This window comes from Panthera leo, chromosome D4 (genome assembly GCF_018350215.1).
Source record: "Panthera leo isolate Ple1 chromosome D4, P.leo_Ple1_pat1.1, whole genome shotgun sequence".
Classification (NCBI taxonomy): Eukaryota; Metazoa; Chordata; class Mammalia; order Carnivora; family Felidae; genus Panthera; species Panthera leo.
In genome coordinates, this window is record NC_056691.1 from 86217043 (window position 1) to 86234598 (window position 17556).

The 17556-nt window shown below is 57.8% G+C and overlaps 1 protein-coding gene across 1 annotated transcript in view; it reads right to left on the minus strand.

Moving 5' to 3' along the window:
* Positions 1–12341, minus strand: part of FAM102A (family with sequence similarity 102 member A) — a 35034-nt gene extending 22693 nt beyond the window's left edge. Inside the window, exon 1 of the mRNA XM_042912275.1 lies at positions 11802–12341. Within this exon, the coding sequence (XP_042768209.1) occupies positions 11802–11947 (146 nt within the window). The 5' untranslated portion in view covers positions 11948–12341. The remainder of the gene's footprint in view (positions 1–11801) is intronic.
* Positions 12342–17556: the final 5215 nt, after the last annotated feature.

Consider the following 17556-nt stretch of genomic DNA (forward strand, 5'->3'; position numbering starts at 1 on the left):
GGGCTTCTCGGGCTTGAGTGAACACCGCAAACTCCTTGGCTCGTCACGCAGATTCCCAGGCCCTGCCAGAGCTACAGACTGCAGGGTGCCTGGACCTCAGCACCACTGCCATCCCGAGATGGAAATTCTGGGTTGTGGGGGCGGGGGTGGGGGGGGTCTCCTGTGCATCGTCGGATATTCAGCAGCACCCTGCCGGGAGTACAACGCCAGCTGGGACCACCAAAACTGTCTTTAGACATCGCCAGCTGTCTCCCCAGGGACAAAGTCACCCCGTGAAGAACCACTGCTGCGGGCCTCGGGCCGAACTTTTGGAACACGCCCTCCTGTGATTCCGATGCAGGAGCTGGGCCCCCACCTAAGAGAGGGCACATCCGCAAGGACTGAGTGGGACCCCAGGGACCCCTCAGCCCCAGCTGTGCTCCTGGGTTCCTGAGAACGCTGGCCCCTGGATTCTTCCCATCTAGCCCCTACAATGACAGGTAAGCAGAGCGAGGCTGCACCCCCTAAGTCCCTCCCAGCTGGTCCAGCAGCCCCGGGGAAGGGGGTGCTGTCACGGTGCCCAGCCTGCTCCTCCTCAGCCACACCCACTCCATCATCTCCAGCCCTTGGCTGGGTTCCCGGAGGAACGAGCGGTCGGTCGCAGTGATGCAACCCAGGTTCCTGGCTGATGAAACCCAGCCCAGGCCGGGAGAGGCGAGAGTCTAATAAGGAAACAATTTAAATCCACAACATCTGCCTGCGCTTCCCCGAAGAGAAGAGAGCACAGCCACCCGGGGAGGGGCCCACCCCAGGGAGCAGCCAAGGCGTCCATCCAGGGGCTGTGAGGCGCTCGAGCTCCCATCCCAGCAACGTGGCCAACGTGGCAGCCCAGCGGCATCGGGCTCCTGCCAGGAATTCAGGGCCGCGTGCAGGGAAGCAGCTCGCTGTGGCTCTGACACTGCCAGTGACAGGGTGAGGCGGCAGCCAGTTCCTAGAAGCCAGCCACTCTGTGCTGACACCGGAGTGCTGGGCGGGGGCGGGGGCGGGTGGGTGGAGGGAGGGGGCCCCCGGCCGCCCCGAGACCTCGTCTCTGCTCCCCTGCCGATAGGAGTCCTGCTGCTGGCCCAGGAGCAAAGGCTGGCATCAGCAAGTGACCCATGGAAGTACAGAACGGACAGCCCCCTGGGGGCTTCAGAAACTCCACATCGGAAAAGGGGTAGGGGGTCAGCCAAACCACTCAGGCTTAGTGGGGAAGCGTCAGGGTTAGGAGTAGGATTCTGGAGTCACGTGCACCTGAGTTTGAATCCTGCCATTCATCAGCCCCACAACCCTGAGCTGGATCAAAACCCCAAAAGCGGGCAGGTGCCAGCTTCCCCATTTTGCAGACACAGGCACATAGCCTCTCTGCCCCAGCCTTCTGCACCCAGTCAGGCCATGTAGGTGGCCTCCCCACCACTCAGGCGAGGGCCTATGGACGCTCTTCTCAACTGACAACGGTGGGCCATTCCCTCTTGTTCTTAGAGCCCAAGAGGAGAGCGGGCCGTTGAAGGGGTCCAAAGTAGACCGCTAGCTTTGACCAAGTGCTGATCCAATCCCACGCACCCCACTACCCAGTGTGACCCAGCCTGGCTCCTGTTTCCTAGGTATCCAGGCACACGTGCCAGGTGCTACTCAAGCATTAACTCTCTGCAGGCACGACCTCCACCTACTTCACAGATGAGCAAACTCTCAAGAAGTCCTCTGCTCACACGGGAGGTGCTTATCTGGCCCACCAAGCCTGACCTCACAGCCCACCCCCAGAGGGCACTCACGTGGAATGGGGGATGTGGCTGCAACCGTCGGAAGCAGGAAGCCAGGCTCCTCACTGAGCCTCCCCTTGCCCACCCCAGGACCATATATCTGGATATTTCCCCAGGCCTTGAACCCGGCAAGTGGCCCAGGCTGCTCTTGGCTGACTCACATCTGGGTGGCGTTTGAATCATCCAAGGAAGACAAACAGGGGGGAGGGAATCCCATCCCCAGAGTCCTGTTCCTTGAATGGCTGGACGTAAGTGAGTCACGGGTGTGTCCCTGTCCTCTGAGCCCCTATCCAACCCCGCTAGGCCTTCAGGTAAGCACCCTTCCCCCAACTACTGTAGCCGGACAGATCACTTCCTCTTCTGGGTCTGGGTCTTAGGTGAAAACAAAACAAGGCTCCTGTGTCTCAGAGCGTGGGACTCCTGGACGCAGGGCCTCTGTCTCCCTCACTGCTGCTGCTGAGTCCTGGGATGACACCTGGCACATAGCAGGTACTCAGTAAGTATCCAATGACTAAATCAGTGACCTTCACAGCCCTGCTCTCAACAAGGGCTGCCATGGGCCTTCTTGCAATGCTCTTTCCGTCTCCAGGAAGAGGGCCTCCCAGCTGTGGCTGGGCCATGTCCTCTGGCTCTCCACAGAGTCCAAGGGGTCGAGAGTTATCGCTACCTCTGGATCTGTCCCCAGCTGTTCCCACTGCCCCGCACATGGCTCCCTGGTCTTCTGAAGTGACCGAGGAATACTCAGAGACCACTCAGACTCAGAGTCGTGTCTCCTCACAGACTCAGACCTGTTTTACCAGCCATCTTCAGCATTTCTCCGAGATTCCAACCACAGGACAGAAAGCTCAGGGTCAGGTGGGACCATGAGGCCATCACTCACCATTCTCTACCTCCTCCTTGACACCTGATTCTCCTACAGACTCATGCTCTGACCCTGGGCCGATCACTGCCTCTGTCATTCACTTAGGCCATATACATTAACTGAGCATTAACTACACTGAGCTGGGCCTGAGGGGGACGCTGAAGATACCCCCCGAATAAGCCTGGGCATCAGTCTTGTCTGCATCCAAACCGGACATGGCCATTCTCACTCATGTCCATGTGATTCCTCTTCAGCCAACTCAAAATCTTCAGAAGGGGCTGGAGCCTTCTCTTGGCATTCACAGAGAGTACCCAGTCGGTCAAAGGGCCATTCCCAAAAAATGGGGCAGGGCCAGAGCAGGAGGGAGAAGCCAATGCCTCCCCTCCCCCTCGGTGCTCAGTACTTCCCTGAGCATGGTTGCGACTAATGGTCTCCCCCGGCTCATGGGCCCCCAGGTCAGGGGCCATGGCTGTCTTGGCCACTGCTGGGCCCAGTGCCCAGTGCAGGGTCAGGGCAGTAGCCTGGCTCGAATCACAAATGTTTGCTGACTGGGTGACAAAAAAGGAAGAGAGAAGAGAAACAGTTAAAAGGAGAAATGGAGGAACGTGGATTTTTCCTTTCTGTCCCACCCGTGGATCCCCTCCAATAACTGCCCTGGATTAATACCAATCACTGCCAGCCTTCGCTGAGCACGTACTCTGTGCCAGGGGCTATGCTGGTACACAACAGGTGTTAATCTACTTAATCCCACACCACATAGCTTATCACCCCATTTCACAGATGAGGAAAGCAAGGCTTAGCGAGATTCCGTGGTCTGGCAGCCTCAAGAGCCACTCCTCCCTCTGAGCTGCCAAGCCCTGCGGTCCAGAAGCCCCTGCTAGGGTTTGCGAGCAGCAGAAGGAAAATCTGCAGCCGGAGAAGACCGCTGGCAGCTGCCAAGATGAGTTATGGCCTCGTAAACAGGAGCGATGCTTATCAGGTCAGGACGGTTCAGACCGCCCTTCCAGCAAGACTGAGGACCTCCTCCAGGCTTCCAGGCACCCAAGAAGGAGGTTCAGTTTTGTCTAGAGGCGCCCAGCACTCCCGAAGGCGTGGGAGGTCTCACGGCTGTTGCTGACACACATGTGTGCACACACATCCTCAGTGTTCAGCTCCCAGAGTCTCAGCACAGCCCTGTAACCAGCCCCCAAGGAAGGGGACAGGCCTCAGAAGTCCCTCCCAGGCATGACTGCCACCCGGGAAAGATAACCTCATCCTGACCTGTATCAGGTGGGTTTTGAATTAGATGGTTTTTGAACTTTATATAAACAACATCACACAACGTGCTCCTGTCTGCTTCCTTCCCTCAATGTCGTTTGTGACGCCCGTCCTGGTTGTGAGGGGCAGCGGTGGAGGCACGAGCCTTGTTTTTGAACCATTCCATGATGACCGAGGTGGGAAGCTGCCCTCTCAGCTGAAAGCCACCTCCCCTTCTGCGAACTGGAGCCCCAGGCTGCCCCTGGTCCTAAGCGATCTGACTCCTCCACCGGCTCCCCACCTGGGAAAGGTCCAACCCCCTCCTCCCATGGCCTCCTGCCACTCCAAGCCCCCAGGCCACTGGCTCCTCCCTGCTCAGCACTCTTGCCCTCACCCTCCCTCCACCCCAGGGTGCTCTTCTCCCCACCACCTGCCCACTCCTCCCTGGGACCAAACCCAGCATCGCTTCCTGTGTGTGGCGGGGGAGGGCTGTGATTGTAGGACTTTGCCCCCAGGAGCCACCACGGGCCCTACACACAGAAGGTGTTCAGGAAATTATCCCTGAGGGACTGAGGGCCGCAGGTGTGCTGCCCCCCGCGTGTCTGCCTGCAGAGAGGAAGCAATGGGAGGAGAAGATGCCGGGCCTGCCAACAGGACCCAGACTTCTGCCTTCCTTCCCAGAGCCCTCCCGAGCCCTGGGCTATATGCACCTTCTCCCCTCTCAGCAAGTTTCGTCTGTGTTTGGCTGCCAGGTACGTGGCCCTGTGCTGAACAGGTAGCCCTCCACCCCCGTATGAGCACCCCCACACCATGGAGGAAGAAACCAAGGCTGAGAGGACAAGGCCTCTGGCCACAGTCACAGAGCCAGCGAGCAGCTGCCAAGGTCCAACAGCAGAGCCCGGGGTGGGCCCCAACCCCCTCGTCCTCCGCATCCCCCCAGGAGCATTCCCACCTCCCACAACCCATCAGTGCCCCCAGCTGCCTCTCCATCACACCCTCTGAGCCCATGGTGGTGCCCAGCTGCCCGCTAGGCGGGTGAGGGCTGCTCCTGACACGGACTGATACCTCTGGCCCCGGGGTGGGGAGGGGCTGGACCCAAGCAGCTGGCAGTGGCCGGCACACGATCCGGCACACGATCCGGCACCATCAGTGCCCACGCTGGTTTGGTGCCAAGAGAGAAAAGTCCCAGCCCCGTGCCAGCAACGACCAACAGCAGCAAGTCCCAGGACTAAGATGCAGTGGAGGCCGCTCCTGCCCAGTCCGGGGAAGAAGCGAAGAGACAGGGACACAGCCTATAGTGTCCCAAGATAAGGGCCCATAGTGGGTGTACAGGGCAAAAGAATCCAGGGGGGGCTTCCCAGAGGAGGTGGCTCTTGGGCTGAGCAGGAGTTTAGCTGAGTAAAGCAGTGGGGGGAGGGAGCCTGAGGTCAAAGTAACTGCAGAAACAAATAGGTAGAAGAGTGAGGTCCGGTGGGAGCCAGGGGAGCGCCAGGGGCCTCCCATCCACTGAGGGGTCCCTGGCTTCCTCACCCGCTCCCGCCTCCACAGAGTCTGACACCCGGGACCTCCACCTCGAGTGGGGGGGCTATCTTCAGCCTGTCAGAGTGGGTTCCAAAGCTGGCCGTGGAGAGGGTCCCTTCCCGCAGGCAGCAGCCCACCCCACCCCAGCCCAGGCCCTCCTGGGGAGAGTGCCCCAGCTCTCTCTGGCTCAGAGCCAAGCACCCCAAGGTTCTAACCAATGGGGCCAAAAAAGCACGGAGACCCACTGGGGCGCCTGGGTGGCTCAGTCGGTTAAGTGTCCAGTCTTGATCTCGGCTCAGGTCATGATCTCGCAGTGCTTCTGGGTTCGGGCTGCACATTAGGCTTGGTGCCGACAGCGAGAAGCCTGCTTGGGATTCTCTCTCTGCCCCTCCCCTGCCCTCTCTCTCTCTCTCTCTCTCTCTCTTAAAAAATAAATAAACTAAAAAAAAAGAAAAGGCACGGTCACGGAGACCCACCGGAGACCCTGTGCTCCAGCATGCTAGCACGCCCCCTAGACACTAAATGTGCTCCTCGCCCACTCCCCCACTTCTGGAAGGCAGAGCCCCCTGGGGAAAGTGCGCTCTCTCCACAGCACTCCGGTCAGTCCTGGCCCACAAACAAGTGCCAGCTGCCACAGGACCAGTGGGGAAAGGGGGTGGGAACTGAGGTGTGCACCCAGCCCACCGCTGTGACCCAGTCCAGGGACGGGAGGATGGAGACTGCAGTGTGCCCTGTGCTTCTAGCATGTGCCAGAAGCCAAGCTGGACGCTTGACAGGCATTATCTCACCGCGTCCTCCCAAGAACACTGCGAGGCAGGCACAACCAGCCCCACTTGGTAGGGTCTAAAGGACTAAGTCCCTTGCCCAAGGTCACACAGGCAGCAAGAGGCAGGACAGGAATGTCCTTCCCAGTCCTACAGCAGGGGCAAGGCACCAGCCTGACCGAACACGCAAAGTCCTCCATCAGAGCTGCTTCCTCCCGACCGCTGAACCAAGTTGGCCGAGGGGGCTGCTGGCTGGCCACTCTCAGTTGACATCTGGGTAGGGACGGGGGGATGGCGACTCCAAGCCTGCACGTGGGCGCCTTTCCAAGCCCAAGGTGCCAAAAATGGCTCAGAGCGGAGACCACAGGTTTGCAACCACAGCCCTAAGCGGACACCATTGCCAGGCACAGACTGGGCACTTTAAGGCCTCACCAAGGCCACCAACGGCATGGTATGACCTCACGGAGAGCCAGAAGGCCCAGGAGATGACAGACGTCGGGTCACAGGGCACATCTGAAGCCCTGGGAGAAGCACTGGCCAGGCAAGATGGATAATGAAGAGAGACGCCCCCGCTGCCCCCACCTCGTGATAAGTTACAGGTCACTTTCTAAGCAAATCTGATGTCTGTCGCCCGCTCAAACCTTGCCGTGGCTGTCTGTCAGGATGAAGATAAACGCGTACTGGCTGCCATGGTGTTGTACTGCCCACCCCCGGCAACAGGCAAGTGACCGCACGGTCGCCCCATGGCAGTCACCAGACTCCATACGCTGAGTCCTCAGGCTCCTGAGGCACGTGAGCAGACAAGCCAGTGGCCGTCACAAGGCTCAGTAAAGGCTTCCCAAATGCAAGTCAGGACTTCCAGGTACCGAACAAGCCGAGTTCAAGGGCACTCAGGGCACTCAGACACACGATGTCATCACTGACAAGAACGCCTGGCCAGAGTGGCTATCAGGACAGAGCCTGAAGTGAGGAACAGGCCTCAGGGAATAGCCTTGGCTCCAGAGACTCAGATCGCCTCAGGTCAGGGCTCTGCCACTGCCAGGCCGGGAGACAGGCGGCAGGGCTGCCAGGGTGGCACCTGCCAAAGGTGTGGCCAGCTGGCAGCAAAGGCCAGGTCCAAGGAGCAGACACCAAGGCCAGGCACAGGCTGGACAGGTTCGGGCTTCACCAGGGGCACCAGCAGCACGGTCTGACCCTGCAGGGACCCAGCGGCTGGCCTGGTGCCACAGCCCGGCTGCCTGGGGTGGCCTTTATGGCTCGCCAGCAGGACCTCTCTCCGCAAGTGTCTGCCTCCTCATGCCCCCCAGCCCGCACAAGGAAGGCCTTCTGCAGAGGCCCCGGGGACCAGGCAGGACCTAGTAAAGTGAGGGAGACAGACTATGGCAGAAGTCCAAGGGTGTACAGTGGGGTCAGGAGCCTAGAGCAGGCAGCCCGTGGAGAAGGCAGTCGCAAAGCCCCTTGGGCCAAATGCTGCCACACGGCACTGTTCCCAGATACCTAACTTAAAAGAAACCGAAAGTCTGGATTTTTACTCTGTCAAAAACTATCAGAGCACAGTATGGGGCAGACAAACCCCAGCGATATTTGGCCGCTGTGCACCCTCTGAACTTCCATCTTCTAGCAGCCACTAAGCAATAGTGGTGCCAGTCACTTCAGGACCAGGAAACCCACCTGCCCACTCTGCCTGGCAACCTTCTCTCCAGTCTGCCCACTCTTCTCTCTCTCTCCCCGCCACCACGCAGCCGGGCCAGCAAAACCCGCTCGGCCAATTCCAACTGGCCCTTATGGGGTGCTGGTCAGGCCCCCTTGTGTCTTCTCCACTCAGCAGCCAAGAGCCATCATCCTAATGGGCAAACCAGGCCACACTGCTCCCCTGCCCCTCGGCTGGGCCCTCAAGGCCAGGAGCAGTCAGGCCCAGCAACTCCTCCTCCTCATTTGCACCAGCCCCCCAACCCTTCGGCTAAGGAGGTGCTCTCCTCCTGAGAGGACTTGCTATAAGGTAAATCAGCGCCTCCCTCTCCCTCCCTCCCCTGGCACCGCCAGCACGTGCATGGGCCGGGCCACAGGACCCGTGCCAACCGGGCACGGAGCCCTCTCGGGATGTTTGGGATTCTTCTTGCCTGAAGGATAGATTGGCTCAAGGCTGGAAGCCTGCACCCTTGCCCTGGAGAGACCACGGCCCAGCCTGCTGCCTCCCAACTCACCAGACTTGGCTGGGACCTCTGCATCCCCCCCAGGACCCCGGGAAAGCCTTCCAGATGCCATTTGGATGCATCTGCCTGGAAGGCCTCCAGGCAGGGACCTTGGCAAATGCCTACTCTGCCCCAGTGCCAGCCCATGCCTGGCCCCAAATCCACAGCAGCGATTTTAGCTTCACCCCCACCTATGGCCCTAGGGCCCCTTTTCCTCAGATGTCACAGGACCTAGCTTGGTGCCTAGAAAGTATCCAAATCTGGACTTTCCCAATCTGGACCCAGCCCAATAAAAAGAACCTTCTTCAAAAGTCTGAGGATATCACATGGGCTGTAGCTGCTCCCAGCCCTCTGCTACCAAGGCAAGGCAGGACTTCGGAGCTGGGCCTGCCCGATTTAAATCACAGCCCTGCCACTCCCTAGCTGAGTGACACGGGCCCATCACTTCAGGTGTCCTGACCCCAGTTTCCTCATCAGCTCATGGAGCGGTTCCAGGGCTCAACCGATCACACATCCAAGGTGCTCGGCAGGTCCCTGGCACACGGTAAGTACACATCAAAGGCAGTTTAAACCCTAATGATAAAAAGGTTATCTTCCCAACTGCATTACCAGATGGGTGACTGGCACGTGACTTCACCTCCCCGGCCTTGGTGCCCCTCCGGGTGACCAAGAGGATTAGCGCATATACCGCTTGCAGAACACTGAGCACGGCACCGGGCACGTAGCACCGGCCCTCGGAATGTGGTAGCTGTGAGCGTCACTGTTCGTAAGGAGGCCTCAGAAGGCTGAGGCTGGGGGACAGCGCGACATACCACCTGTTCTACCTGCTCAAATTGGGTCAGGCTGGAGCTGTGTACCCGGCTGTTGCCATGGTACCCAACATAAGGAAACACTCCAGCTAGGAAGGCGGGTGCTGCAGGGGTGGGGCCTCAGGCCTGCCTCACTCACACAACCCCCATGCCGCCACCAGCAGCCTCTGGGCCATCCCAGGGGTCCCTGGGGTTGGGAAGCGTATGCTGTTGGATCTGGGCCCAGGATCTGAGCAGGTCTCATCACCTCTGACCCTATTCCAACTCCAAAACAATGGGGCCTTGGCCATCTGGAGGGGTGGGCTGTGAGGCGGGGCTCCCAGACTGCAGAACAGGATGGGTGGGATGGGAGTGGAGGTGAAAGGAGCCCAGGAACCCCTATCTCCTGGGCAGAAGCCAAAGCAGCTCTAAAGCAGCCTCAGGTCCCAACATCACTGTCTGCTCTCTTCAGCCACACCTGCCCAGCAGCAGACAGGTACCCAGAGCTCACTAAGCGTCCAGCCTTGGGGGCTCAACGTCAGCTCCTCCCTCCACAACCGGCTCAGGTTTCATCCAGGATGAGGGCTGGGAAAAGCTGTTTGGGCTCGGCTGGGTTCAGGGAATCCATGGCTCCTTGCCAGGAGGGAAAAAGGGGAGGCAGACGGTGAAATCCGCACGCTGTGGGCCAAAACCTAGAACTTTCTAGAGCTTCCTAGATGAGGAGGCAGCTTTATGGCAATGGAAAGGCTGACGGGCCAGGTAGGGTGACGGTGGCCCCAGTGCCTGGGAGGAGACCTCAGTCTGGGGCTGAATACCGGTTCCTCAACGGGATCCAATACCCTGCTCCCATCTAGACCCTCTGCTGACTCCAGCTGGTCCCTCCAAGACACAGGACGGCTGGGGCCTGGGGCCTGGACCCCTCCCTCTGCCACAGTAACTACAACTGCTGCAACAACAGGCACAGACATTACCCATGATCCTCACAACTCCAGGGACAGGTGTGACTTCTCCCACTTCACAGACAAGGCAACAAAGGCTCAAAGGTAGAAGAGGGTAGTGGTTAAAAGCACACCCCGACTCTGAATCTGGGCTCTGCTGTATTTGCTCAGGCAAATCACTCCTTCCCTGAGCCTCAGTTTTCACCTCTGTAAAATGGGGATAATAATCCTACAGCGCCCCCTCCCCACCTGGCCCCGGCTCCATGGCATGGTCAAGGAATTGAGGAAGAAGTGTTAATAAAACAGGCAGCACAGCACCAACAAATGCTGGTTCTTGGAATCCAAGAGGTTAGGTAACTCGCCCAAGGTCACCCGGCCGTGAGTGGCCGACCCTAGGCCCTAGCTCTGAGCACAACCCCATCCCCGAAACCTTGTGCTGCTACGTGGGTGGCCACGGGATCACAGGCTCCCCAGGCAGCGGAGGACCGCCACCAGCCCCCACAGCAAAGGGCAGCCCTTCTCTGAATTCCTCAGATAAGCAATTCCTGGCAGACTGGGGAGCCTCCGGGCCTAAGTGGGCCCAAGTGCAGAGAAAAGGCACCCCACCCTGTCCACACCGGAGATTCCTAAATCTGGGTTAGGCTGTATGCCCACCCACCCCCCACTCCACGCCCCGCACCCGTCCTCCCAGATCACCAGATTCATCCAACAGGTCGCCAAATAGGCCAAGTTAAGTTGACAACTACCTCCTGTGAGGTCCCTGGAAAGACCTTACTTCCTCTTTCTGGGCCTCAGTTTCTCCATTGCAGAACCATGAAGCAGCTCCAGCCAACTGTGCCCACAAGGAGGCCTGAGGAGCAAAGGGACAGACCAGGGAAGGGAACCAGCATGGCCTAGGCACACGTCCCAGGCCCTGGTACTGCATTCTATCTACTGAAACTTCTCCGCAACTCTTACAGAGACCTGCACTGGGCCCAGAAAGTGACAGATCCAGGACTCAAAGCCCCATCTGTCAGACTCAGAGACACTCTCCCCACCACAGGCCCAAACTATGTAATCCCAGGTGGGCCCATTCAGTGGGGGCAGCTTGGGAACTCAGTCACCCTCAGCAATGAGCTGGACAGCTGGACCCGCAGGATGGGGAAGAACACAAAACCAAACTGGATTGGGCCTCTTTCTGAGAGAGTGGCAGCCTCCTTAACAAGGGCATTTGCAATGCAAAACAACCCAGCCCCAGCCAAAAGAGGACAGTCACTCAGAGAGGGCTGGGCAGGCCAAAACCTAGCCACCTCCCTCCATCCAGACCAGGAGTGCCTGGGAACCTGTGGCTGGCCCAGTCTCTAAATCATATGACAGCCCAAGCGGCCAGCTGGGTGCAAGGTGGCCTGGAATACTCCTGATTGCCTCAGCCCTTCCAGGCACAAATCCTGGTGGGCTCTTTGTGCAAGTCTGAGGAATGGGCCGGCATGCAGGGCCCCAAGACGGGCTGAAAGAATGAACCCCCACCTAACCGGCTGGTCACCTGCAGACGGGTGCCCGGCACCCTGCCAGCTTCTCAGGCCCAGACCTCCCAGATCACTCAGCCCTGCCTTGTGCAAACCTGCCCCAGACACACATAATCCCCAGAACTCTCTGGGCCCACAAGGGCGCTTCCACGTGCCAAGTGACTAGATCTGGCTCATCATCCCCCTCCCCTGCAGGCGCGACTGCCCCAGCTCCTACCTTGACGACAAGCTGACAAAATCCCCGCCATCCAGCAGCCGGACTTTGCAGAAGAGGACTCCGTTCACGAAGGGGACCGCAGTCAGCTCCTCCAGGGTGAAAGTGGTTTGAAATTTGAATTTCTTCTTCTTCATCAAGAAAGCCATGAGCGAGTTCCCTGAGTCTGAAGCCCCGAAGGCCAAAAAAGGGGGGAAGCCAGAAATCCCCAGGATTCCTTTCCCTACACCACACCCCCTCCTCAAAACATCAGAGCCGGATCCCGCCCAGATGGTGGCGAAGGCGGCCGAGCGGGCGGGGATCTGAGTCCGGAGGGCCCAGGTCTGAGCGACCAGTCCAGTTCGCGGGCCTGCTGGCTTCACCGTCGGGGAGCCGGGGCTCGGAGGGGCTCGGAGTGGCCGGGGGCTTCACCGGCATGTAAACAGCGGGGCATGGCCCAGGAGGCAGGGGTAGGGGTGGCGGGCGGCGAGAGACCGGCGGCGCTGGAGGGCAGCATCCCGCACCGCGGTCCCTGGGGAGCTCTCAGCCGCGCTACCGGGCGCGGCTGGCGGACCGGGGAGGCCGAGGGCGGCGGGCGGCCCCGCCCCCGCCCCGCTGGCGGCCGGGGGAGGCGCCCTCGCCGCGCACACGCCCCCGCACCTGGGAGCCGGGCGGCCCTAGCAGGTGAGTCCGGGGCTGCTGAGGGCACCCCCAGGGGGCGACCGGGAGCTCTGGGGGCCTCTCCGGGAGGCGCGACGGGGACACTCCCGGCCGGGAACGGCCGGCCGCGGCCCCCTCCGGGCGGGCACCAGGCCCGGGCAGCCGGGGCGCCGCCTCCTCTTCGGTCCTGGGTCCCGCGCCGCGGGCCCCGGCGGAGCTGAGGCGCCTTTCCGGCCGGCCGGTGGCACCCGCCTCGCTCGCCAACTCTGCCCAGCACCCCGCGAGCAGCAGCGCCGCCGCCTGCGCTCCGGACGCGGCAGCCCGGGCCCGACGCTGTGCGGCGCCACTCGGAGAATGCTGAGGCCCAGCGCGGCCGCCCGCGGAGCCGCCGCCGAGCGCGGGAGGGGCGGGGCACCGGCGGCCCAGGCTGCCCGCGATTGGGCGACCCCGCGGGGCGGGCGCGGAGCGCGATTGGGGCACGGCAGCGTGGGGCGGGACTTGCGGGAGGCAGAGGCGGCCCAAGACGCTTGGATTGGTGTGCCGCGCGGCTGGACCCGCCTCCTCGGACTAGGCCGGGAGAAGGGAAGGGGAGAGGGCCCCCGAGAAGGCGGTGGGAGGTCGCGGGGCGGGAAGCCCAGGCTGGTCCGGTGAGGAGGAGGGCGCGAGCGGAAGAAAAGAAGAAACAATGAAAAGAAACTATACGAACACTATGGCTGTAATGGCCCTCCAGCGTCCCCCCTCCCCCCCCCCCCCAGACTTGAACTCGTTAGACACTAAATCGAGCCCAGAGGTAGTGAATCCATTTTTCAGAGAAAACACCCCGAGAGGTGGCCAGGACTAGACCAAGCAGGTTCTTCGCCTGGGAATCTAGTTCCGAACACTGAGAAGGAAGTGTCTGCAAAGGCTTAGCCGAGGGAATGACTTGGAGCAGTTCATCACGCAACCCGTGCCAGACCCAGCTTCTCCCCCAACCTGCTTTCCAAGCCTTTCGTTGTCGGCTAGCTTCTTAAGATAGTTATGGCTGGTCTCTCTGACTACATTAACTCCCCTGGATGCAGAGACCGCTTCTAGAGCCTCGGACCTCCCAGACTCTGAACACATTGTAGTTCATTCATTCGGCCCCGAAATGTTAAGGGGCAATCTGCTCCCAGCTGTGTGCGTGGTGGCCCTCTCCTCCGAGCCTCTCTAAGCCGAGGATCAGGTGAAGAAGCAGCCTGGGACACAGGCAGCAACAAATCTGGTAGATGAGAACTGTGATAGTGGATGTACAGGGGCCTGGAGGAGCTGCGTGGCTGCAGGGACGAGGGCGAAACCATGAGGCTTCTCACACAAAGTTATCCACGCCGTAGCGGATTGCGTGCCCCGAGTTAGGCAGGGCCCATGCAGAGGGAGCCTCTAGAGGCCAGGAAAACAGAGAGTGAGGTGCCCACAGAAGCCCTGACTACTTCATCTGGCTGCATTGAGATCTGGGGGGAGGCAGAGGGCAAGAGATACAGCTGGAAGGCCTGTGGTGGCTGGATCTTGCAGAGTCTTGTAGGCCAGAGTAAGGAGGTGAGCCACTCACACATTTGAACAGGAGAGTGACCCAGACTTGTTTTTTGTTGTAAGAAGCTTGCTCTCACGGTAGGTAGTGTGGAGGAGAGCATATGGGAAACAGGGGCGAGGAGGCTTGTGTTGATCCAGGCAAGAAATGATAAAGGCAGAACCTCAGAGCTGAGAGAAAACGAGAGGATGGGTTTGAGAGGCATTTGGAGACAGAAACTGAATGGACTTGGGGCTGAGTTGGGTCCAGACATGTAACTGAGGGCTCAAATTTCTGATTTCTTTCTGCTTCCCAGCCATAAAATGGGTAGCAACCCATGCTTCTCTCCAGTTTGTCCCATCATTTAGAAAACAATTCAGCCAGATAGGTGAAAAATTATGATTGCAGCTCTCACTGCTCTCACATATCCCCATTTATAGCCAGGGTAGTTGAGGCCTGGGAAGTTTAGATCATTTGACTACAGTCTTGACCCTGGAGCATAGGCGCTAGAGGGCCAAGCTGTGCTGCCCACACTGTGGGGTGTGTTGCCCTTGCTGATCCTAGCTGGGTCTGCTCCACAGGGGAAGATCCTGTGCCTACCTGACCCCAGGAGGGGATTTCAGAGGAGAGGACCAGCCAAGGAGTTCTCAAGGCCTGGCTGGCTCCTCAGCTGTGACCATGAGTAACCTCAGACTGCTCTAACAGGAAGCAGGGTGGGCCCGGCTGCCAGACTTAGCTCGGATGGGGTATTTCTCTCTCTGTAGCCTCAGGGCTCAGAGCCCAGGAAGTTTCCCTTTCCTCATTTCCCAGATGGTGCCTGAGGAAGGGAGAGAGCCTGGTGCCAGTTCAGGATGCTCCATTTAGGGTGAGAGAAACTCGTTTTAGAATCCTGGCTCTGCTGCACAGTGGCAGTATAGCCTTAGTTTGGGACACTGAGGTTTGGGGACTCCAAAGAGAGAGCGGGTTCAGTATGATATGGCTAGAACTACTTGCTCGGAAGCCATCAGAGCAGGGTTCAAAACCTGGCTCACATAACACTGACCACCTGCGTCGCACAAACTTTGTTTGGAGTTTTGCATGGATAGAAAGGAATCTTGAGGGATACAGCCTAAACTTTTTTTTTTTTCTTTTTAAATCTCTGAGCCATAGTTTTTCACCTGTAAAAGGGGAATAAGAATACCAACCTAGGGTGCCTGACTGGCTGAGTCGGTAGACTCAAAAATTTTTAAAAATTAAAAAAAAAAAAAAAAAAAAGAATATCAACCTTTTCAGAAAGTTGTGAGGACTTCAAACGGGCTACACCTGCAAATGGCTTAGGCCTGAAGGGACATGGAGATCTGAGCGAGGGGTCAGAAGGGGGCCCAGGCCAGCACTTCTACGGTTCTGCAGCACCCCCCAAATTCCCAAGCATAACCTGTCCTACCTACTCGAGGCCCTGAGCAGACATATAAGGAAAGCAGTAACTAACAAGATCATTCAGACAAGTGGTCTGGGGAGGGAAATCCCGGGAAATGTGAGAGAGGAATGATTGGATCGGGGTTCCTGGCCTGTGTGAGGTATTATCTCAGCCCAGACCTTTATAATAAGGAGGGCCCAAGTGCAGGAAACTCCAGGGGCAGAGACAGGGACTGGTGTGTTTGGGGGGCTGTGTGTGACTGCAGGGGAAAAGAGAGAGGCATAGGGTCAGAACCTGCTGATGGGCTCTGTGAGCCTGGAAGGAGTTCAGATTTTATTCTAAGCCCAAAGGGACGTCACTGGAGGATGCTAGCAGGTTAATGACAAGATCCAAAATGCCTCTTTCAAAGTTCTTTCTGGCTATGTGGAGAATGGGCTGATTGCCGGCAGGCAAGAACAGGAACAGGCAGATAGGGGAGGAAGCTATTATGGCCACACAGGAGACTGGTAGCTCAGACCAGGGTGGAGCCAGCGTGCTGTGAGGAGAAAGGGGACACATTGCAGAGGAAGCGCTCAGCATTTCCTGAGCAACAGTAATAGTTACTCAAATAGAACTTCTTGAATATTCCCAGGGTTTTGAACTTGACTGGATGCCACAGGGTTCTTTTTTTTTTTTTTTTAATGTTTATGTATTAATTTTGGTGGGGAGAAGGGGCAGAGAGAGAGGGAGAGAATTCTAAGCAGGCTCGGTGCAGTCAGCACAGAGCCCCACGCAGGGCTCGAACTCACGAACCATGAAATCATGACCTGAGCCCAAATCAAGCGTTGGGCGCGTAACCAACCGAGCCACCCGGGCGCCCCGCCACCGGGTTCTTGAAGTCGGGATGTGAGTGAGCATAAGCACTGGAATAGGTATGAGGAAGGAATAGGGGGAACAGAGGAATTTTGTGGGACCGCAGCCTCTAGAACAGAATCACGGCTGCAGAAAGTGGGAGACCTTAGAGAATCCTTACCCTTGTCTGGCCTTGGACAGTCTCCTGTGATACTGTTTACTTCTCTCTCCCCCCCCCATTCCAGCATGAGCTTCACGGGGTCAGACACCTCATCCATGGTGTCTGTATGTCAATTTCAGGCCCTGCCACACGGTAGGTATTCCATAAATGACTGTCAAAGCAATGGATGCCCAGATGCATTCACGATGTACGTGTGCATATATGTGCGTATGCATGGATGATGGGTAAACGGATAGAAGGGTGGATGGATGATTAACCAAATCACCTCCTACTCTAAAACCCCTCAGTGTTGCCAATAACTACCAAAATTCAATGTGCACAATACCTTGGAAAGTATGTTACCAGGGGTGCCTGGGTGGCTCAGTTGGAAGAACATGCAGCTCTTGATCTCAGGGTCGTGAGTTCAAGCCCCACGTTGGGGGTAGAGATTACTGAAATACATTAAAAAAAAAAAACTTTTTAAAATTCTATAAAGAAAGTAAGTTACCCAATAGCAGTACTCACTCATGCATGCAGAGATACATATGCAAGACGGTTCCTGCACCCTTGTCTGTTACACAAAAATATTGAAGCAACCCTGATGTCTGGCAATAGGAAGAAGGAAGCCTTGAGGGCAAGAACTGTGTTTTGTTCTCTGCCGCATCCTCGGCACCCAGAATGGTGCCTGGTACACGACAGAGCTCAATCGATATTTGTCATATGAAGGCGAGCGTCATCGATGAGATGTTACGCAGCTGCGAGAAGGATGTGGGAGACGTGTGTGTGTGGCCGAGATGGGAAATGTCTACCCTGCCATGGCAAAGCAAGTCACAGAATAGTATGTGAAGGGCGAGCTTATTTTTGTCAAGAAGCACGGGTATATTTACGTGTGCATAGAGAAGAATCTGGAAGGATACACCCTAAACTGCTACCAGCAGCTTCCACCTGGGGAGAGAGCTTACAGGGACATTTTTACCCTATTTTAATGAATTGGGGAGGGGGTATTGTTTGTGTTTTATAATATGATGAATTCATTTTGTAATTTAATAACAGATAAGGATATTACAAGCAAAAATATATAAGGATATTATTTCCATGCTTCCCCATCACCCTCTGGATAAAATCAAAGGTTCTTAGCCTGGCATTCAAGACCCTCTTGAGGGTGAGCCTCTCACTACCTGCCTCCCCCAGGCCCCTGTAGCCCCACCCA